This window comes from Bacillus rossius, chromosome 12 (assembly GCF_032445375.1).
Source record: "Bacillus rossius redtenbacheri isolate Brsri chromosome 12, Brsri_v3, whole genome shotgun sequence".
Lineage (NCBI taxonomy): Eukaryota > Metazoa > Arthropoda > Insecta > Phasmatodea > Bacillidae > Bacillus > Bacillus rossius.
The window spans coordinates 34,609,889-34,634,445 of NC_086339.1; the positions used below are offsets into that span (position 1 = coordinate 34,609,889).

At 38.7% G+C, this 24,557-nt stretch overlaps 1 protein-coding gene across 1 annotated transcript; it reads left to right on the forward strand.

The window, feature by feature from the left end:
• On the forward strand, window positions 1-24,557 carry LOC134537829 (maltase 2-like). The gene is made up of 10 exons (XM_063378679.1): window positions 1-273; window positions 2,561-2,740; window positions 4,258-4,418; window positions 9,719-9,844; window positions 12,362-12,561; window positions 15,858-16,056; window positions 18,559-18,814; window positions 21,205-21,400; window positions 23,413-23,556; window positions 24,423-24,557. The coding sequence occupies exons 1-10, from the start codon at window positions 93-95 to the stop codon at window positions 24,493-24,495; spliced, it is 1,716 nt and encodes a 571-aa protein (XP_063234749.1). The 5' UTR covers window positions 1-92; the 3' UTR covers window positions 24,496-24,557.

Consider the following 24,557-nt stretch of genomic DNA (forward strand, 5'->3'; position numbering starts at 1 on the left):
GCTATCGCAGCACCTGACCTCGCGACAAACAAGGCACTCGAGGAGGTGGTTGAAGCGGCCCCTGCAGCCAGACCGACAAGCAAGCAGGCACCATGAGGGTGGTCGCCGTGTCCATGGTGCTGCTGGGCGCTGTTGCCAGCTGTGGAGCCGCCGGTCCCAACCTGCCTGTGCCCGACTCGGCGCGGCTCGACTGGTGGCAGACGGCGCTCATCTACCAGATGTACCCGCTCTCCTTCAAGGACGGCGACGGCGACGGCTACGGCGACTTCAGAGGTGATCCCCCCGCCCTGTCACTATCTCCCCGCCGTGTCACTATCCCCCTGCCCTGTCACTGGCCGGTTCACGCACACGAGTCAGCAAGCTTACATCAGTACCTCACCAGGGGCGCAACAACAAGGGGGGGGGGCAAGAGTATTTTGCCCCCCCCCCCCCCTCTGAAACCTAAGTGGGAGCAAACGGGGGCAAAGAAAGTGCTGTGTAATCAATTTTCAGATAATAAAACTGCTTAAATAGCACCATTTTCCACCTTGAAATACAAATTTTTTCCCGGGGGAGGACCCCCGGACCCCCCGCTTCAATAGGGGGGATCGATGATTGCCCCCCCTTTTGGAAATTTAGATGTGGCGCCCCTGTAACCTCACCACTGGCCTAGTTACCTTTGTTTTCTCGTTTTTTTTTTTAAGGGAAGCCTTTATTTCACAGACGAGAGAGCCACACCCGAAGTTTCCCCGAAGTTCATGATCGCTTTTTTGTTTTTACATGATTTCACAGTATCTTTAATGTAGCTATCCATATCAAATCAACCGTCCACAATGTTTTAAAGTAGGTATTTATAATGTAGCTAACCTAACATAATTGACCATTAGTTATCATGAGTTACAATGAACAAAAAAAAAACCGAAGGTGCACGATTGGGCGTTTGGCTCTCTCGTCTATGAAAAGAAGGCTTCCCGGTTTTTAAAGTCTCCGGCTAGTGAAACATTAGTCAACTGTCTGATTCCCGGCCAAGGGGATATATATATATATATTCATTTAATTGCCAGATTTTTATCTCAAGTTGTTCCTTCACCACCATTATGCGGTAGGCAATAAATTACCAACTACCAACCGCGAGGTAATGATTAACCATTGTCGGACACGATGTTTTAAGATTCAATAAACATATAGGTATATATATCAAAATGTATAGGTATATGAAATTATACAATTTGTATGTGGCTTGAAGAGGAACCATTTCATATAATTTTAATTGTGTATTTGCATTAGAGCAACGATTCCTATTAGAATACAATACATCAAGCCCAAAGAAATTAACTTATAGTAATAGGTCTAAAGACCCTATGGAAAGGCTCCTACTTTCAATGCATTTATTGATCCTGCTTCATTCTTCTTGCTAGGGTTGCTTACAATCAAGTGCTTTCGTTAATTTAATGCGATCGCCTTTACTCCCGATATGTTAATTTATTCATGTGTACACCTCGTCAACACCGAGGACATTGGAGACGGGGAAACAATGTTCATGGTAGGGAATCTAGGTCTTCACTCGGGTATGGCCTGTTGCAAGAAGCATCCCATATTTGACCTGGAGTGACTTTCAGTTAACCAATGAAAGCCGGAATTTTAGCCTGAATCTTCACTCAACACTAATTCCCGATTCATCAGACCTAAACTGTCATCTTTTCAGGCCATACTCGTGAAAAAAAAAGGGAATGGTCGCTTTAAGGATTAACAAACTTAAATTAGCAAAGCCAACAAAAACCATACAAAAACCACAACCATTCTATTCGGTAACACAAATTGTTCTTCTTGAGAACCAATAAGGAGGTAAGGTTTCACGTTTTCATTCATTGTTTGTAAGGAACATTACAACAAGGTATTAAATTTGTGGAATGAGCAAGACACTAACTGGCACAAGAGAATAAGTCCTCAGAGCACCATGCAGCTTCTTGCTGCAGCATGCAAATCAATGATGATGAACTTCCACGCAATTAAGTGGCTTCAACTCGAAAGTCATGGTTGCTATTACAATAGCAGTGATAGCCTAATAAAAGTTTTTAACTATTTTTCATAATTTGTTATTTGAATATATTACATTCTCATAAAGTACTTAGATTTATTACATTTTTATTCGTTTTAAACTAACAATCAATCCACCAATTATTATTTTTTTAAATTTAATATAAAGTCGAGTTTGTCTTACAGTTGTTTGGCACTAAAAATATAATTTTTGGTTATTTTAGATACAAAAGTATGTCATAACGACCATTAAAATTTGTATATGTAAATATGTCACATTTAAAAGATATAAAAATAGGTATATGTGTTAGTATGCATAATGTATCATTTATATTAATTTAGAAAAAATAATGGTATTTAATACTTGTTACACTGACATACTTTTAATACAACTCACTGTAACATAAGTATAACAATTAATACATTAATGTGTAAAAAAATTTAATACCTTATAGGGTAATTTTCATTATAAAACAAAACAAAGATAGTTAAATGATCACTGTCTATTTAAATTCAAATTGAAAGAGCAGAAATGGTTTTACAGGTGTGCTAGAGAAACTGGACTATGTGAAAGAGCTGGGCGCTGACGCCGTTTGGTTTACGCCAATCAATAAATCGCCAGACAGGGATTGGACTTACGACGTGTCAAACTACACTTCGATCCATACTCTCTTTGGAACCATGGAGGACTTTGACGCTGTTATCAGCAAAATGAACAAGCTGGGTATGTATTCCTGCCATGTGAGTTTACATTAGGGTAAACTAAAAGTCGTATCGCAGATGTTTATTCTGTAATCTCCATATATTGTACCGTGTTCAACAATATTTTAATGTGGGTCTGGCCACGTCCGTGAAGTGGTTTCGCCTGATGTTCCAACATGCCTTTCGGCAGACATCTACAGTAGCTGGAATGCGACGGGAACGAGGCATGCCGAAACCTCGGCAACTCTGCCATTCACGTTAGACATCTAGAAGCAGGTTGTCCACGAAAACCAACGACCTAGACGTTACAAAACTTGATAATGACCCAGGAAGATTCTTCCCATGATCGAAATGATGCCTTATATTATTTGAAAAGTTTAAAACTATTTTTTCTGATAAGTTTAAAGGCAACGGTGTGTATCTGGTGATAGTGAAGCACCTGGCCTGGGCCTCGGTGTATTGTGTGACGGGAAGAAGCGCTCTTGCGCACAGTGGCTCGTGTGTCTGCTGACTGCAGCGCGGGCCACTGCTATGGGAAGCCTAAGATGTACATCAAGTTCTGTCCCTGCCGGAACACGCCCGAATATTCACCTTCGGCCAACCTCGGGTTTATTTATATATATTTATATTTCTCTGTTTATTTTAGCGTAGCTTTACTAACCTAACTAACCGTCCATAGTGTTTTAAAGTGTTTTAATGTAGCTGACCTAACCGACCACTTTTAATATTTGAATTCATTTTTTCCTGCGCAAAAATAAAACAAATTCCGAGGTTGGCCGAAGGTGAATATTCGGGCGTGCTCGACGAGGGACATGACTTGATGTACATCTTAGGCTTCTCCACTGCCATGAGCCCTGGCTCGCCGCTAGAGCGCACTGTCGTCGCCAGTTGCAGCAGGACTGGAGGGTCCCAGATCAGCTGAAGGACAGACGACGAGCGTCGCCAGCCGTTGGAGGTTGGACGTACCTCGGTCAGATCACAGGCTCAGTGGGTTGTCTGAGGAGTTCCACAGATATGCGCTTTGTGATAGCCTACACTTTGGATGGGGATTCCGTGAGTTAACTACAGGTTAACCGAATGTTTTTTTTTTTTTTTTTTAAAAAAAGGAGGGGTGGTGTGGCAATGATGCTGGGATGTGTTAACTCAGCCCCTCATTGTATCCTCTCTTCAAACACCTACGAGTTGCGATGGAATGACGTTTCCATTTCCCTACGACTCTCGTGTTGGTGCATTCAGGACTTAACGGGAGTACACACCAGTAAATCCAACATGTTAACCTTCTGCTGAAAAACTATATCGTTGCCATTATTGGCTCTACAATCAATACTAGTATTTAAGTAGCTCTACATAACAATCGTCTAGCAGCATTCATCAAATATTTTACGCAGTTCTACTAACCATTCAAGCATTAAAAACTAAGATTAATTTCTGTAGTGATTTTATTTATAATATAGAATGCACTTACTAAAGCTTGAATATTCACTTTAGAAACTTTAAACTATGTCATTGATAAATATGCTGATGCTTCATGATTCACAGGTTTGAAGTTCATTTTTGACTACGTTCCTGACTACTGCAGCGACCAAATAGAATGGTTCCAGAAGTCCAAGGAAGGCATAGAACCTTACAGCGACTACTACATTTGGCACCCTGGCTACTACAACAACGACACAGGTGTCAGGAGTGTCCCCAACAACTGGGTAAACAACTCACAGTGCTGAGTTAGGCATTTCTAATTACGCTTCCTAGCTGCAGCTAACGTAACTAGTATATTTAGAAACATATTTGTGTTTTAAATTTTGCTTTATGTTATATTGTTATATTTTAAAATATTACGCACGAATGTTGTGAATATTTCAAAATAAACTTCATACAGAATTGAGTAGAACTTTCATATAGCCGAGACATCATTCTGGAAATAAAATGGTGGAACAATGATGTGGAATAAAAAAATTGGATTCCTGTAGCAATTATGTCATGTACATTGGTAAACTAGCTTGGCAATATGTACTAATGATATGTAAACACTTCTACAGCTATTCAGTGTTGAAAAAAAGTAATGCCCAGGAAACAAAGGTTTCAACCTGTGAAAAATTTGTCCAAAGCTGAATTTTTGCACAGTGGTAGAGTCGACTATGCTTAATAACATACCGAAAGTTTACCGCTGTAGACCTTGTGCGTATCACTGAAAATTTGCAGTTAAGTCCTTGATGACAGCGACTTGCAGCAGTTCATTAAAATGCTTCCCATTTTCGCACTTTTAACCGTAGACTCTCGATAGCTATATGAAAATAATCTTAAAGCACTACTACTCACATTTATAATGAATAAAGTTCTAAAAGTTAATATTAAAGGTAAGAAAGAAAATGTTAAATTAATGAAATAAGTTTTTTTTACATCAGTCAAGGCAATAAAAAGACAATTCACTTAAAAATAAAGGGTCTTACGCAAATATTTCTTTTACAAAAGTTGTTGTATAGTTCTTAAGCTTTACAGGAACATATCTATCAAAAGTCTAGCTTAATTTATAGGATCACTAGAGACTCCCGAGCTTATCAATGTCGTCTACGCACTGCGACAGAGTCACAGCCGCAAGCGCTGTGGCCACTCTCACTCCCACGAAATCGAAGATTTTTAATCTTTGTAAAATTTGCTCCTAACTGAAATTTAAAACAGTGGTAACATTCAAGTTTTCTAGCAACATTTGAAATGTTTACCTCCGCAAACCTTGCGCGGAACACCGAAAACGAGAAGTTAAGTCCTAAATAATACTTTATTGACCACTCAACAATATGGCACTATAACGTAATTACTATAGTATACTTTCAGAATAGCAAACCAAAACTTACTCAAAGCATTATTCTCAATGATTAAATTTAAAAATCTTTCACTACGTTTGACTAAATATGATATTTATTCAATAATATTAGAAGAGAGGTGTTCTGAAAAAAAGGGCACAAATGAAAATACGTATAACAAAAACACGTAGAGCCCGATGTGAAAACATTAAATAAAAGTAGTTGCAAAGTTCTTAAACTTTAAATTAGTTTATTTGTTGAGAGCTTGGTACAATGTGTCTGACCGCTAAAGCGATCCGAGCCACGTAGTGTATACTACTGCGAGGTTGTCGAAGTAGGCTCGGGTCGGGACGAATTTCGCTGTAAAGAAACAAAGGTTTTTAATACATGGAAAATTATCCCAAATAATAAACTTTGTACAGTTGTAGAATGAACGTTTCTTAGTAACATATCAAAAGTTTACCGATGCAAACCTTGTGCGTCACGCCAAAAAGGAGCAGTTAAACCCAAAATGTCAATTTTTTGCAATGATCCACAATAATGGATATTACAAATGCAGTTTATGGAGTAGACTGACAGTATGGAACCCAAAATAATCTATAAACATTGCCCTATCTGAGGATAGTGATAAAAAGTACAAAGTTTAAACATCTTTCTATAAAATAGACAATTTAAATCATTAAAGTTAACGAATTCACTTTCGTTCAATTTTTAGGAAATATAAATACATTTTACATAAACTTAAAGAGCCCAACATGGAAATCGCTTAGAGTAAACGTTGTTGCATATTTATTCATCTTTAAATTGGTATATTTTTTAAGTGTCTCATACAATTAGTCTGACCGCTGAAGCGATCCGAGCCGCGTAGTGTATACTACTGCGATGTTGTCGAAGTAGCCTCGGGTCGGGACGAATTTAGCTGTAAAGAAACAAAGGTTTTTAATACATGGAAAATTATCCCAAAGAAGAAACTTTGTACAGTTGTAGAATGAACGTTTCTTAGTAACATATCAAAAGTTTACCGTTGCAAACCTTGTGCGTCACGCAAAAAACGAGCAGTTAAGCCCAAAATGACAATTTTTTGCAACGATCCACAATAATGGATATTGCAAATGCAGTTTATGGAGTATACTGACAGTATGGAACCCAAAATAATCTATAAACATTGCCCTATCTGAGGATAGTGATAAAAAGTACAAAGTTTAAACATCTTTCTATAAAATAGACAATTTATATCATTAAAGTTAACGAATTCACTTTCATTCAATTTTTAGGAAATATAAATACATTTTACATAAACTTAAAGAGCCCAAAATGGAAATCGCTTAGAGTAAACGTTGTTGTATATTTATTCATCTTTAAATTGGTATATTTTTTAAGTGTCTCATACAATTAGTCTGACCGCTGAAGCGATCCGAGCCGCGTAGTGTATACTATTGCGATGTTGTCGAAGTAGGCTCGGGTCGGGACGAATTTCGCTGTAAAGAAACAAAGGATTTTAATACATGGAAAATTATCCCAAAGAAGAAACATTGCACAGTTGTAGAGTGAACGTTTCTTAGTAACATATCAAAAGTTTACCGATGCAAACCTTGTGCGTCACGCCAAAAACGAGCAGTTAAGCCCAAAATGTCAATTTTTTGCAACGATCCACAATAATGGATATTGCAAATGCAGTTTATGGAGTAGACTGACAGTATGGAACCCAAAATAATCTAGAAACATTGCCCTATCTGAGGATAGTAATAAAAAGTACACAATTTTAACATCTTTATATAAAATAGACAATTTAAATCATTAAAGTTGATAAATTCATTTTCATTCAATTTTACGGAAAAGTTAATACATCTTACATAAATATAAAGAGCCCTACGTGAAAATCGCTTTCAATAAACGTTGTTGCATATTTATTCTTCTTTAAATGGGTATATTCGTTAAGGGATTCATACAATTTGTTTGACCCCTGAAGCTATCCGAGCCGTGTAGTGTGTACTACTGTGAGGTTGCCGAAGTCGGCTTGTGGTCGGGACGAATTTCGCTGTTAAGAAACATGGAAAATTATCCCAAAGCAGAAACTTTGTACAGTTGTAGAATAAACGTTTCTTATTAATATACAAAAAGATTACCGATGATCCCTTGTGATCACACCAATAACGAGCAGTTAAGTCCTAAATGATAATTTCCCAAACGATCCACAAAATTGTGTTTCGTAAATAATTTAATAACTCTATAAATACTTTTTTTAAGTAGGCTTCCAGTATACAGCAAACTTGGTTTGTCCTCAAACGCCATACTACTACGGTAATAGGAATATGAAATCACTACAGACAAGATTTTGTTCCGTTTACTATGGCGAAACCAGAGCTAACCGAGAAATGACCGAACGTCCCGGAAAGTTGTGATATTTGACGATATTGCGCGAGTACCACACCCGTACGTGACTACAGAGAATGGATAGTTTCCTTAACCGTTAGAATTTCTGGTACGAACACCCTCTCACAGGTAGGGTCATAAAATATGGTCCAACTCTTGCAAAAACATCCACCACCGCTCTTTGCCACTAGCAATCCAACGACGTCAGCTAGGCGCAGCACTCAAATACATTAACTTATGTAAAAAAAACTGAATATGTAATGCTACCTATACGTTTTACAACACAACTCGTGTTTTATATATTTTCTGGAAAAAAAAACATATTATTATAGGAATTATGTTGTAAAAGTGAAAAAAAAAAAACTTAGAGTACATTTACGATGTATCGTTTTATTCAATTTTTATGTAGTAAACAGATTTTAAAGAAGTAAATATATAATTTTTCATTTTGTCGAATACAGGCTACATTAAAATTTTGCATTGTTCTGATCGAAAATAAAACGATGTATCAGAAATAAAAAAAATTTGTTGCTAAAAAAATAACTTTTAATAATAAAATTTTTGAAACAGAATTAATCCATGCAGATATAAAACCAGAGGTCCTCTAGAGTTTTTCATTTACAAGTTCCAAGCAGAAATCGTTTATTGTTAATTTTATTGTATCTAAAAACATTCATATAAGAAAAAAAAATGCATATCTCATTACATGTAACATACACCCTCTCATATGAATTAGCTATGTTTTAAGTAATCCCTAAATAAGACCCAGTTGAATGAGTGTCGCAGTACGCAGTGTGTCGCAATGCCGCGCTGGAACGGCGGTGGCCGTGAGAGATCAGTACGGCCGCAGTACACTGCAACGCTCGGGCCGCTTTAATGAGCCAACTAATTACGTTAGACTCTTTATAAATATACTGTCTTAAAGCTAAAGGTATAACCAAAAACATTTATTTAGACATTTTTCGCATTGGATTCTTCAAATTGGTGTAAATAGTATTTTTATCTGAGTGGCAAAGATAAAAAATAATATGTCATGAATTAATCGCTTAATATCACATCTTTAATATTAACAATTTATGCTTTTTACAACATTAATAGCTGTATTAGAGTCTCAGGATTATTTTGGTAGTTTTATGGACAGTCTAAATTAAAAACTGTACAAATGGATAGCATTTTAATGGACTGATGTAAGTCACTGTCATCTAGGACTTAAATGCAAATTTTCGGTGATACGCACAAGGTCTACAGCGGTAAACTTTCGGTATGTTATTAAGCATAGTCAAATCTACAACTGTGCAAAAATTCAGCTTTGGACAAATTTTTCACAGGTTTGTGGCTTTTTAAGTCTTGGTTTCCTGGACTAATGCCCGCTGGTCGCTCGAGGAAGTAGACAATGGCAGCTATGGACCCAGAACTTCCCTGTTGCCAGTGGCTTAGTCCCGGTCCGGCGCTCGTGCTTGCAAGCGGTGTTATGTTTCTCAGCTATGGAACAAAGGCGGCGGTGATGCTAGCACTGTCTGCTGCTGTCAGTGGCGGATCCAGGGGTTCACCTCGGAGGGGGCACTCTAGGATTTCAGAGTGGCCAGAAAAAAAAAGTCTTAAAATTATTAAATTTGTATTTAATTTACTCACACTACACATAACATCCGACCACCAGAGATTTTATGATTCTACAAGAAATTAATAAAATATATTAAAATATTTTATTGGTTTCAGAAACAATAATTTTTGTCGGGCAATGTTAATGTAGCAGACAACTGGCACTTGCCCCTGGATCCGCCCCTGGCTGCTGTGCGGTCCAGTGCGCTCACGGACAGTGCTGCCCGCAGGGAACAGTGTTCGGTGGTCCGGCCTGGACGTGGGTGGACAGCAGGCAGAAGTACTACTGGCACGTGTTCACTCCCCAGCAGCCCGAGCTCAACTGGCGGTCCGGCCGTCTGGTCGCCGACATGAAGGTACACCAGTGGCGTAGCCAGGATTTGTGTATGGGGGGTGTTAAGAAGCATGGGCCTCCCCCCCCCCCCCCCCGCCGTATTAAAGCGGCGGGTCCGGGGGTCCTCCCCCCCGGGAAAATTCGGATTTTAAGGTGTAAAATAGTGCTAATTTTAGCAGTTTTCGGTACTTAAATTTAAATATAGTAATGGTGAAATTTTATTAATTTTAATATGAAATTTGTTTGAGTAATGAATAAGAAATTAATTAAAGATTTGGTGCTAAGGGGGAGGGGGGTTTTAACCCCTACCACCCCCCCCCCCCTGGCTAAGCCCTTGAGGTACACGCGGCGGTTCTCGCAGGCTTCCACGGCCATCGTCCGGAGTAGCTCGGCTTCTGGCTTCTTGTAGCCGCGTCCTCGGCGAACGATTCACCGACGTTTTTTGGTCGACATTGCAATTTCGCCATCACCAGGGAGCATGTTACCTACTGTAGGTAACTGCTCCCTGATGATGGCGACTGCAATGTCGACCCGAAACGTTTGGTGAATTATTTGCCGAGGACGCGGCTACAACCCAGAAGCCAACCTACATAGCTTTTCTTGAGCCTTACCATACTGTTGTGGTTTACACAACAGGTAGAATTCTTCTTTATTTTCTAGCCTAAACTTTGCAAAGATGTAGAGGCAGTGGGAAATACAACACGAAAACATTTTCTAAAGGGACTATATAGTTGTACATTTTTCATTACATTATAAAATAATAATTATATAAACTAAGGCAAGTACTGAAAAAAAAAAAAAGGTTTTGTTTGTTCTCCATGAAATTTCTTTTTTTTTAACGATTTTAATGTGACTGCAATTATCAATAACAAAAATCTTTCGAAATAAGGCCTCCGTCAAAACTGAATAACTTGTTAAAATTATTTATGTGTAATAATAACTATACGGATTCCTACTTTGGTATGCTTTGGAATAATATCTAACAAATGCATCCTGGAAATGTGGTTACTAAATTTATTTTTAATTTTTAGCGAAAGTTCGCATTATTACTTGAGACACATTATGAATACACTTTAATTTCGTAGTGCCGATTGAAAGAAAATTTGTTACTTAACATTAACAATAGTGACATTTTATGTTTTAATTTATTTCTCTTTCGTAACTTAACGCATTCATCCGTAAGTTTCATGAAAAGCCTGAAAAATCAACATGATATCAGCAAATCACTGATAAAATAAAATAAACATGTTAATTTTAAAAATATTTAATTCAAACACAAATACTTGGATAGTTCCCTACAAGAGGCTATGATATATTAATTTCGCAATATCATTTTTCTGCTGCATTTTAATCTGTTATGAATGTTGTTGAAAATATTGACTAAATAAATTAAGTAATATAAAATAAACAATGTTATAATTATATTTTAATAATAATAAAAATTTAATTAAGCCTTAAACATATCACCTGTAATTGCTCAGTGGTGTTATATGATACCACTTATTTTTCTCTGGCTTCCTAACTATTTATTACCAAAGAGAGCATACCTAAGCAAATAGGTCTGATATCTAACAGGTTCTCATTTGAATCACAAAATAATATTTCAGGCTCTGTTTATTTCGTATTGTGGGGGATGAATACAATTATTAACGTCATATAGAAAGAATTTCTAGAGCACTGAGTTAAGAGATGTTTTAATAAAATCCTATTCTCGTTGTTTTTATATTTTTAACCTACTGGTGGTTTAAAGATCATAAATTAAAATTTTCTTAACTTTATTATTTAATGTAATTTGTTTTTATTATTATTTTTGATCCTGCACGTATAATATTTATATTATATAAAGTCATAACTATTAACATTTAAACGTTCAGTGAATTAATTATATTTAAACCTTATTGCAGGTATTGAAATAAAATAGGTTTAAAAATATTAATTTGTTCTCGCCCATAAAAAAAACTTATGACAAACTGAAAGCACATTAAATTCATGAAAAAAATATTTGTATGGCTTTAATTTCAAGCACGCTTTCCATGCACTATGAGTAGAGACTGGAAAAATTCGCGGGTTCAATGACCTCCAGGATAGACTCCAATATCCTCTACACACTCGGGCAAATGCCAACTGTTCATTGGTTGCTGACTTGTGAGTCGTCTCGACTGGGTGGCCTGTGATTCAACACTTCTATGAGTGAGGGTATCTTATTGGACCTCAGTCCTCCAGATTAACAGTGGACCAATGGCAGAAGCAGCACTAAGGTATAATTATTTGAATTTTAGTATAGCACGTAATGAACCCGCGAATTTTCAGGTATCTAGCTTTGAGTCCAATAAGTTGAATACAGGTTAATGACTGAAAATTCATCAGCAATGATAATAATAGCAACATTTAGTGAATCCATGACACCCAATAAAAAAGAAATTCTTTGCTTGTCGAATGAATGATTAGTGGACGGGATATCGTCGCGCCGCGCCACAGCAGCGTGGCAACTGTGCGGACACCATGCCGCACACCCACGTGGTTCCACGGTGGTTTGCAGGATGTCCTGCGCTTCTGGCTGGACAAGGGAGTGTCGGGCTTCAGGGTGGACTCCGTGTCGCGGCTGTTCGAGGACGCCCAGTTTCGGAACAACACCAACAGGATAGACTACACGCTGAACCAGCCGGAGACCTACGACATGGTCACCCAGTACAGAGCCCTGCTGGACGAGTACACGGCCAAGAAGGGCGACTTCACAAGGTGAGGCTGTTTCACGCACTTACAGGTGTTCTTCACGTGAAACACTTACAAGTCCTTACTCTGCGCCACAGGAAATGTAGACGGGACCTAAACAAGCGCGGCTCCAGAAGGGGGGCGGTGGGGGCGACAGCCCCTCCCGAGACCAACTTTATTGATTAGTGTATATTTATCTTTACTTAAATATTTACTTTCATATGTTAAACTTGTATCTCATCAAAAGTTGCATTGAGCTACAAAGGTTCTGTATTCTATAATTTGTAAATAATATTCCAAGGCCAATATCTGACCTCTTTCATATTATTTGCAACTATGACCTTTCTTTGGGCGATAGCCCCTCCCGAAAAGTCATCCTGAAGCCGCCATTGCACCTAAAATGTAACCAAATTTCATCTGCATCACCATTTGCACTACGAGCCCGTCCCAGCTTGCTGTCGTACAAATGGGACGACGCACAATAACTTGCACACGGAAGGAGACACTCTTCAAGCTCTCAAACTCTAAAAACACTCTTCGAGCTTCCAAATGTGCTTCTTTTTTTTAAATGTTTTTATGACTCGCGTATTAATGTAAATGGATCGTGTTTTGAATTTCGTATTATTCCGTGGGTTGCGGGTATATAAGCGATTTCTAGACGACAGCGCCCTCTGTCCTCCTGTGACAACTGTGTGAGTGCGAATTGGCTCTCTCTTAAGTACGTTACCTGATATTAAGTAGTTGTCCCAATGTCGAGCCGGATGGACAGTTTAGCATCGACAGAGCAGAACCTGATGGAAGCGGCTACGGCGGTGATGCTGTTCCCGTTGGCATTGACGTCAACTACGCAGAATTTGATGGAATGTGTGCCATCCACACCGGGGACCCTGATGGCAGCGGAGTCGACATTAACGTAGATCCCGTTGGCATTGACGACGAAAATCACAAAGAACTCGGCGGAATGTGTACCATCTTCACCAAAAACATTAAAAGAGACTTCTACAGGTGTGGTTTAATCAGCAGGAGATACTTGAATGTCTGAAGTTTTGGCTACAGAGGAACCTCGATGAATGACGTTTCGCCATTGATGGAGACTTAAATGGCTGTAGTTAGTATCAAAAGTATGAACGATAACCACTGAAAGCGCATCGGCGTCTTTCCAGCATCGGTGTCGTTACTGTGACAAGATTATCTCTAACATTATTAAAGCTTGTCGACATGAGAAGAGAGAATTTGCTAAAATAATTTCTCACAAAATTTTTAGCTGTAAAAATGGTCCCAAGCAATTTACAAGAAATGTTAAGTTGAAAAGACACATGATGACATGCAAAGGTCGTGCTGTTCAGCAGAAAGTAAAGGTTACGCTGAAACAACGATGCATCGATGTGCATAAGAGTATACCAGAAATTGGTACAATTGGTTCGTCTTCGTCGACTATAGGCCTACATCCTTGGAGCTACTACGATATATCGTTTGCGTTTGTCAATGATGCACGAAGACTTGAGAGAATTAAACGTACGAAGAATACATCCCGTATGAAGTTTCGCTGCGGTAAGGGCCATATTTGGTTTACTCGTATTGACAATTTGAGACGACACGCGAACAACTGTAAAGGTGAGTCCATGTGCCTAATGCGGAACTACCTGCAGACTTTTCGACTCCTCGGTTTCGGTTGGAGGTTCGTATGCGTGCAAGCACCCAAGCAGATGGGCATAAACCGATTTCTATTACGACTGGACATTAAACTAAACATAAGACTGTACTCGGTGCATTACAGGTAAATGATAATGTATTCTACTTGACGAAATGTGCATTTCGTGGAATATTGAAATACTACTATTATCTAAATACATGTAATAAGTCAATAGACATTTGTGCTTTTCTTGACGATATTAACCATAACATTATCAATCAGCTTACTGATGCAGTATTATCGTACGGACCATTAAAATATAATTTTAAGCTGGAATTATAATATGATAAACCATACTTATCCTTTCGAGGACCAAGAAAAGAGGTGCGCTTGAAGACATAAGCTGCTACAATTTACACTTCTGACGAAGTAAAGCAGTCAGTTAAAGACGGTATCGAGAAACTCTTGTCAGGAAGAGGAAGGCTATGTCAGTAAAGGCTGGTCGCTGTCTTAAGTAAACCTATTGGAGCTGAGAATCAGTGAGTTCAGCCTATGTAGAACTAAATCTTACAATTCAAAAGTTTTCCTGTATTAGAGTAGATATTATGTAATAAATTTTATATTTGTATTTTGTTGTTTTATATTTTGAAACTGACACTGTTATAGTATTTTTAATTAAATTATTATTTTTACATTAATTAGGGATCAACCCAAGTGATTGCATCAAACTTTATTTCAATAAGTGCATTTTTGATAAATTGTGGAAATTTTTAAAATTTCTAGCTAAAAATTTACAGATTTCCAAAATGGCGGCTAAAATGGCCATCAAGATGGCGGACGTCATGTGAGTACATACTACTGCACTCTATCGGGCAAAAATTAAACTAAAAGCAACCTCCACCAGATCTAAACAAGATGGCGGACATGGCATTATACTGGTTGATGTAATATCTAGCTTGGCATTAGTGGTGGGAGGTCAGTCTGTTGTTCGCTTCCATGGAAGAAGAGTCCATCACCGTTTTCAATCGATTGCCTTGCCGAGTTCGAACAGAATACTCCACTGTGTTAGTGTGTTTTTAAATTAAAATTTTATTAAGTACTTTTTTTTAATTTTTAAAATTTTCCCCGAAAATATAGTTCGAAAATTACGGTATTTAAATACGGTGGACGATTTTCAAGATGAATTGATTTTTATTACATTTAATTAAAAACATTTTTTTTAATTCTAAATTTTTTTCTGTTCAAATCATATAATATTTACAGATTTTAAATTTAAGCAAGCGTAACGAAAATTGCAACGATGGCAGACAAGGTCGCGGTCAAAGCTTCCTACCAGAGACTTATATGTCTCCCATATGGAATTCAAGACTCAATGGGGACATTTCAATACTCTAGCAGTTTTGTGTAATAAAATGGGAAATTTTCCTTTCTAAATGGGAATTTTCCTTTAAAATGGGGGAAATTTCTAGGAATTGTAAGTAATTTATTGGAATGTTGGGGAAATTTTACACAAAAAAAAATGGCCACCGTGATGTCATAATAACATATGACGGTCGGGACCTCTGCACCTGACCCAGGACCCTGGCTCAGGACCCTCTAATATATATTAGAGGATCATATATATAGGCTATAATATATTACTAATATTATATTAGTAATATATTACTAATATGTATCTACTACTGCCCAGGTTCATGATGCTGGAGACGACTGGCTCCCTGGCCAAGGACGTGGGCTACTTCGGGAACAAGACCAATCCTGGAGGCCACCTGCCGTTCATATGGGAGTTCATGACTGCGGTGCACTCGGGTGCCAATGCTAACAGTTTCAACGTCGCCATCAACAACGTCATGGCTAGCGTGCCGTCTGGGAACTGGTACATTTGGTTCGTGAGTATCTTACACTTTACTAACTGTGGATATGAGCTTTAAAACATAAACACCTTACAGTGTATGCAGGGGCGCAACAACTAAATTTCCAAAGGGGGGGGGGGGGGGGGCAATATACCTTTTTATAAAGAAACATCGATCCCCCCTACTGAAGCGGGGGGATCCGGGGGTTCTCCCCCGGGAAAATTTGTATTTCAAGGTGGAAAATGGTGCTATTCAAGCAGTTTTACTATCTAAAAATTGATTACACAGCACTTTCTTTGCCACCGTTTGCCCCCACTTCAAGGTTTCAGAGGGGGGGGGGGGGGGGGGCAAAATATCCTTGCCCCCCCCCCCCCCCTGTTGTTGCGCCCCTGAGTGTATGTTCCCTTTGAACTAATATAGGTTCCAACAAATTAATGTATAAAATACGAAAAATCGTTAAAATAGGTTCACTTTAAAGTCATGAAAACTTCCACGGATTTATAAAAAAAAGTTAATTAAAACGTATAAGTTATCATACTGACAGCTCTAACACATTTATGAGGGACTTTTACTGATAGAAAATTAAGTTTAACTATCTGTACGAAATGTCTATACAGGATTTATATTAACTTCAACGAATATTAATCAAATTTTTCACATTTATAGTGAATTATGAGGTTTTATTTTTATCAATATGGTGAATGAGGTCAGTTTCGATTAGAAGTATAGTTTTAGAGTTTTAGACAGTGTTTAATCTCTTTCTATTGCAACATCAGCTTTTACCTTCCCTGAATTATATCACATTGTTCATTATACTACATTGGAAATCATCCAAATTTATTTGAGATTTCCATGAGTTTTTCTATTGGCACTTAAATTTTACCACAAATGCTAACAATGGACGATGCCATTCGAATCCGTTGGTTGTAATCTCAAAATGCCTAGTTATTTAGTCCTCAGCACATGATCACGGATGAGGTAAAGACACTTACATAGAATATCATTGCACTATCGATCCATTTACGATCCGTTGAAAAAAGTGGTTATAAAATCTATGTATATATTCTTTCTTCGGTTAGTAACAATCGTGTTCTATTTATTCATGCATGCTTCTCTTCATAACCACACATTGGTCAAATAACTGGGCTGTCTTACAGCAATAGTAAATATAGGTTATATGTGTCTTCTAAGGCAGACATCCATTATAAAGAACACGTGCGCTATGCGGTGCTCATTTAACTTGAAATAAATTTTTAACCAAAGTATCAAACACATATGTGCATCTTTTGTGGACACCTGGCACTATTATGTAGATAGGTCTTATCCGCATGCGAGTGTTGGTGAGTAATCAGTAGAGACCTAAAAAAATTCTCGGATTCAATGACCTCTAGGATAGCCTCCATTGTACTCTGCATTTCTCAAGCAAACACGCGTGTTCATTGGGTGCTGACTTGTGAGGCGTCTCCACTGGGTAGCTTGTGATTCGAGGCTTCTTTGGTCAATAGTCTGTCATTTGCCCAGAGAGATCCAGTTAAACTGCGAGCCAACAGCAGAACCAGCAGAATTGTTCACATGTTTGAATTTTAGCCTATCACGAAATGAATCCGCGAATTTTTCCGGTCTCTAGTAATAAGTTTTTCGAACAGAGCTGTGTCAACCACAGCCAGGGCCGGATTTAGAGGTCTGGAGGCCTCGGGGCAACAGAGGAGCGGAGGCCCCCTGGCCCTAAATTATTTTACAAATAAAATGAACAATTTTTTTTTCAGTTGAGTTTTCCAATAAATAATTTATTGTGAAATCAAGTAGGTTCTCTTAGTATTTTAAAAAAACAACATACATAAATATAATCGGAGACAAGAATTATATGAAATTAAATTTCAGTGTTAATGAATATTTCTGTTAATATTTAACAATAATATAATCATGTACGTACAAAGTACTGTAGGTAAAGGTAAAACAGCTGTAAAAAGAATATCAAAGGAAAATGATGTTTACTAGTGTTTACTTGTCGGAATTTGGAAGAATTTTTTTTTTCCGAAGTGTCTATTGTGGGGGCCCTCCGTTTGTGGAGGCTCCGGTTGCCTTCCTCCAAATCCGGCCCTGACCACAGCTGCGTGAGAGCTTTGAATATGTATAGAAGTCGCCAGCCCAGGTTAAAATTTCTAATACGGTTTGAGGTAGTTGGTTAATTCACCGCCGCAATCGCCACCATCTCTAGGGCATCGACTTGTGGTGGTCCCTAGCGGACAAGTGTCGAACTCTTCAAACACCCCTTCCCCCTCCTGTTGAACGACCTTGAGCTGCAGTGAATGATGGGTGGGGGGGTGCGGGGAAAGACAGCGGGCGACAGTGCTGCGCTCTAACGTGTAAATAACAACCTAAGACGATACAGGGCGTTACGGCAGCGCACTGCAGCGGTGAAGTTCCCAAGCTGCTCATCATACGCTCCTGAAAAACGTAGAGTAAATCCTATCCACTCGCGACTTCTATACGGTGTATATATTCAAAGGTGAGAGTGTGTGACCCGACTGCCGGCAGTCCGGGAACCACGACAACTACCGGGTTGCCACGCGCGTGCCGGGGCTGGAGGACGCCGTCAACCTGATGCAGCTGCTGCTGCCCGGGGCCGCCATCACGTACATGGGCGAGGAGATGGGCATGACCGACAACCTGGACATCACGTACTCTGAGGGGGTGGACCCGCAGGGCTGCAACGCCGGCGCGCAACACTACATCCAGAAGACCAGGGACCGCGCGAGGACCCCCCTGCAGTGGGACAACACCACCAACGCAGGTGAGACTCCTCGCGTCCGGTCGGCAACCACGGCTGAAATCAGTAGGGACCGGAAAAAATCCGCGCTTCAGATTACCTCTAGGATGGACTCCACAAATCCCCCACACACTCGGGCAAATGCCATACCTGCTCATTGGCTACACTGACTCGTGACACCTGTCGACTGGGACGATTACGATTCGATACTTTTTTTTTTTTGATTTAAAGGTTTTCCACTGTCTCAAAGTCCTTCAGATGAACTGCGAGCCAATAAGAGAAGCATTATAAAGGTACCAGTTGTTTGGATTATAGCATGTCGTGAAATGAATCCGCGAATTTTTTCCGGTCTCTAGCAACTAGGGTCTACCAACTCACTTCTCGTTCCCGACATTCCAGACACGACATTTAACCTTCATTATTGTATTAAGGAAATCCTTAGTTTACACTCTTTACGTTCCAGATAACTATATTTAACATCAGACTTTACTAACAAAGCACTTATTGGTCTAAAATAATGAATGTTTAAAATATGAACAAGTTCCTAAGTAAATAAATACATGTATTTTTTTAATCAGTCTTATTACTATAAATTTGTAGACAATCGTATAGAATGCAGTATTTCAGTTTTATGTATATTCAAGTTACCAGTTTTTGTCAAGATGCTAAAGTACTATAAATGTGTGTTTTCAGCAACTTGCCTCGTTTGAATATATATATTTTTTAAAGACCGTACACATTTACTGAAACAAGACACGCATAAATTCATTAAAAATATTTCTTTCACAACCGAGCCACAGCCCAAAAAGTATTTCGCCATCCCATACAAAGCGAAATCACTTCATAATTTAAATTATAATTTTTATGGTGTCACAATGCAAAATAAAACTTATTTAGTTTAATAAATAAAATAAATATTTTTTAAATACTGAATCATAAATTTATGTCCAGGCAAAATTTATTTTTAAATACCGTTCTATTTTATCATCCTGTTTAAATTTAATGATTGTGTGAAGTATATAGTGGTATAAGAATAAAGATTGCTTTAAAATCAACCATTATAATTGCATATTAGTCCATTGAAATGTTACATGAGCTTTGTATTTTTTAGAGGACGCAATTTTATTTTTGGGACATGTGTGGGGGGTCTATAGAAGCTTAACCTCAAGTTTGTGGGGTCGCCACCCTTGCCCCCCGGCCGCCATCTTGGAAAAAGGTGGTGAAAACACCTTTTTCGCGATATCTCGGAAACTATGCGTCTTACAAAAAATGTGTAAAGTCATAATTTGTAGCAAATTGTTTTGCCTACAAATATGTTTATATAACGTTTTGCCCTAAATTAAAAATTAAAGACGTTATAAGCAAAAAAGTGAGAAAAGTTTTATAAAAATTTTCTTTTTTGCTCTATAACGGTTTTTTTATACATTTTACAAAAAAAAATTACCTCAGACCAATCTTGTAGATGATCGTTTGAGGAAATTTTTTGTCTATAATTTTTTTTAATTTCATTCATTTAAAACGCCGTTACAGCTCTCCAAAGTTGACCGGGTTCGTCAAAGCTCATGAGAATCCGGTACTAATTGTACTAATAAAAAATGCCATCCAATTTTTTTTGACACAGTGTTTGACCAATGCATGAAAAATGGTTTGAGGCATAACTTCAGGTGAACATCGGTTGCATTAGATATATCAAAGGGAATAAAGGTGAGAATATAGCATCGAGCGATTGCAGAAGCACCCTGAGAAAGATCACGGCAATATCCCGTCGTGCTGAGTGATTGGTAAATAGCTCATGACTAGAGACCCGGAAATTTCGCGGATTCATTTAGTCGCAAGCTAGAATGCAAACCTTCACACTCTCGCACTGTGTTCATGATTGGCACGCAGTTGTTTGGACACGCCCGTCTACGACCGTGAGCCAACGATGCCCAGCTAGGAGAGAAGTAAGCGAATCAGGTAGTTCCAAATAACAAGGATAAAAATGTTCTCGCTAAGAAATCAACCAATGGGAAAGTAAACATGGGTCGAGCACACCTATAACTTTGAATTCTATACTGAGGCCAGAAGAATCCGTGAAATTTCCGGGTCTCTACTCATGACTAGAGACCTGAAAAATTCGCGGGTTCATTTCGTGTTATGCTAAAATTCAAATAATTATACCTTAGTGCTGCTTCTGTCATTGGTTCATTATTAATTTGGAGGACTGAGGGCCAATTAGAGACCCTCACACATAGAAGTGTCGAATCATAGGCCACCCAGTCGAGACGACTCACAAGTCAACAGCCAATGAACAGTTGGCATTTGCCCGAGTGTGTAGACGATATTGGAGTCTATCCTGGAGGTCATTGAACCCGCGAATTTTTCCGGTCTCTACTCATGACAAATGTTCAGCGCCGCACCGTGTCTGCCCGAAGGCTTCTCCGCGGCCAACAAGACATGGCTGCCGGTCAACAAGAACTACGTGAGCCTCAACATCGCCGCCCAGGAGGCAGCTGCCAACAGCCACCTCAAAGTGTACAAGCGCGCGGCCCAGCTGAGGAGAGTCAGGGCCATACAGAGAGGGGCCCTCCACAACCACGCCATCTCCACCAGTGTGTTCGCGTACTCCAGGTGGGCGGGGCTTCCGGGAAGCCCAATATGTCCATCAAGTCCTGTCCCTGCCCGAACACGCCCGAATACTCACCTTCGGCCAACCTCGGGGTTTATTTATATTTCTCTGTTTATTTTCATGTAGCTATACTAACCTAACTAACCGTCCATAGTGTTTTAATGTAGCTAACCTAACCGACCACTTTTTAATATTTGAATTCAGTTTTTCCTGCGCAAAAATTAAAACAAACCCCGAAGTTTGCCGAAGGTGGAATTGTTCGGGTGTAATCGGGAAAAGCAGAACTTTATGTGCATCTTAGGTTTCCCGTGGGCTTCCAGTCGGTGGTTGCACTTGGTTCTAATGTTTGTTTGCTTTGTTTTATAAATTCTTTTTATTTGTCGGAAGGAGAGCACAAATGGCTAAAGCAAAAAATACATAACATTAGCATTGGTGGAACCAGGGGGGGGGGGATGGCATAGCGGCATGACCCTCCCCTGAACCCGGAATACATACATATATATATATTTATTTAATTGTCTCCTAATTCATTACCATAGTTTCTCCAAACTTACTTAAGTGTTATTTTACTACAGTGCTATACATAACAGGACTTTTTGCACTACAAATAAAACCAACTAAATATTTAAATTCTAAATGTACGAAAATTGTATTAGAAAATTTAATTTGGCCCTCAACTGAACATCATTCTGGATCCGCTCTTGAACATTAGTAGACAATAAACAATTTACATATACATGCTGCAATACTAGACGTTTCCATAGTATCTTCTCGCATTCCATGACGCTAATATGGCACACAGGACAACAATACACGACAAAAAATACATTTTTGCATGGGGAAAAATAGTTTGAAAAAACATAAATGAAACGAATTTATTTACAAGTGATCAAAATAACAAGCAACAAAGTCAGAAGTCTCATTATTTCGTTCATCTATCTATCTTGAGTTGTTTTTTTTTTGTGTTGGGGGTGGGACGAATAATCGCACAAACAGGAGAACGCATATAGCATCGAGCTCTCTTTATAATTATTTGACCAAGTACATATTCTCTGTCCTTTTTCGCGTCAGAAACGTTTCACTTGGCCTTGATATTTTACTCTCATCGCACCCAATAGAAGATTCACTTCAAAAATATTAACTAATCAGCTGTGAATTGTGGTTGACGTTCTGATGTTGGTACAAACGAATCGTTAGTGTTCAACAAAGCGCATCGTAGTCCCTGTCTAACAGACATGCGAAACGAGGAGGGAGAGAAACACAGACAGGCAAATGGTTCTAATGACCAGCCACGTGTTCAGTGTGTGTTTATGTTTGAATATTCGTTTGACACAGTCAGGGCCGCTTTAGAGGTCTGGAGGCCTTGGGGCAACAGAGGAGCGGAGGCCCCCTGCCACCAAATTATTTCCCAAATAAAATGAACAATTTTTTTCAGTCGAGTTTTCCAATAAATAATTTATTGTGAAATCAAGTAAATTCTCTTAGTATTTAAAAACATACATAAATATAATCGGAAACAAGAATTATATGAAATTAAATTTTAGTGTTAATGAACGGAACCTTCCGAGCTTTTTTCGCCGATAAATCGTTGATGATTTCGCTGAAATCTAATTCCCGGAGTAAATCGCTTTCAATGCTCAGAAGAGAAAGCTACGATAAACGGTTTTGTCCCATCGTGGTTCGGAGCCTATTTGTTTTATAATTTTCATTTTTGAAAATGAGCGCTCTCCAGTGCAATTTGAAACCATCAAAACCAAATACATTCTCAATGCAATTTCAAGGTTTGGAAATGTAGCTCTGAAATTTTGATCTGCGAGAATTTGGTAGTAAAATAGTTCCGGAGATTGGTCATTTCCATAGTCCTTTTTGTATGAGTCCGTTTGTGGAGGCCCCGGGGCTTTCGCCCCGGTTGCCCTCCCCTAAATCCGGTCCTGGACACAGTTTACTAATCTGAACTATTGTTCTTCCACACACGCGACCTGAAGTGTGACCGCTCGCTCACGTGTCTGTGCAGAGAGCTGAAGGGGGAGCCAGCCTACATAGTGGTGGTGAACACAGGGAGCGCGACAGAGACAGTCAGTCTAAGCACTGCCTTCTCCAATCTGCCGACTGCAGCGGTTGTAGAGATAGCGGGCGTGGACTCAGGCTTCCAAGAAGGGTAAGTGAGTGACTGCTTGTGAAAGAAACACGTGTTGTTCTCACACTAGTACTTTCTTTATCCGAACATCGACACTCGCATAAACCTATGCATGTGACTTTTCCGGAAAAAAAAATTAATATCTGAATACTCAACATATAGCTATGGTTTATTTAAAGGTCATTGCAGTGTCAGCTCGTAGGATCTTTTAGATACCACTTGAGTAGACTCAGAAAAGACGTAATTTTCCTATCACAGTTAATTAATGGTTATATGCAATTTAGGTATTCCCTAGAATTGAATACATCACTTATTTTTATTCAAATAGCTCAACTTAGACAACTGACGAGACAACATTGCGTCCTGTCGTACTTGCAGTATTTATCGGTGTAACAGTGTGTCTCCGCCGCGGGCATTTTGAAAAAAGACATCATGTCCCATGTCTCTAACTGAAGGCCACAAGTGTTCGTCACAACTATGCCAGGCCAGTTTGCACACGTGACTTGAGGTAAAGTTAATTATTTCTTATTTTGATTAATCTGCAAAGACTTTGCTTTAGGCTTTAAGATCTTAGGCACATCACATTAAACGCAGCTAGTTTCACAGATAGAAAGGCAAACTAATAAAATTTGGTTAGATTACAAAATTGTGTACAGATAAAAACAAATGAAAGTGAGTAAATTAACTATATTCTACTGCAAAAATTAATTTTACTTGACATATCAAAAATTTATTTACAATGTAATGTGCATATTATTTTTCTTTAAATAATTCGGTATTAGTAATATAAATGTTTTATTTGTAAGCGTTGAAAATATTTTATTTTGATTGTGCATAGATCTAAGTTTTGTGGTTAGTTGTTACATCTGGCAAATTATTTTCCTCAGGGACAGCTTGTCACTCGTCAAGATCAGCCTGAAGGGAAAGGCAGCTCTGGTGCTACGCACGGGAAAGATTTGAAGATATAGTTATTGTTATGTACTTTCTGATATTAAATTAAATAAATAGATGAATGATTAAAA

Excerpts from the sequence above, each read along its gene's own strand:
- LOC134537829 (XM_063378679.1), top strand. The coding sequence starts at position 93 with ATGAGGGTGGTCGCCGTGTCCATGGTGCTGCTGGGCGCTGTTGCCAGC. Across the intron at positions 16,057-18,558 it reads GGAACTGGTACATTTGGTTC|TCCGGGAACCACGACAACTA; the intron begins GTGAGTATCTTA and ends GACTGCCGGCAG. Across the intron at positions 23,557-24,422 it reads GACTCAGGCTTCCAAGAAGG|GGACAGCTTGTCACTCGTCA; the intron begins GTAAGTGAGTGA and ends TATTTTCCTCAG.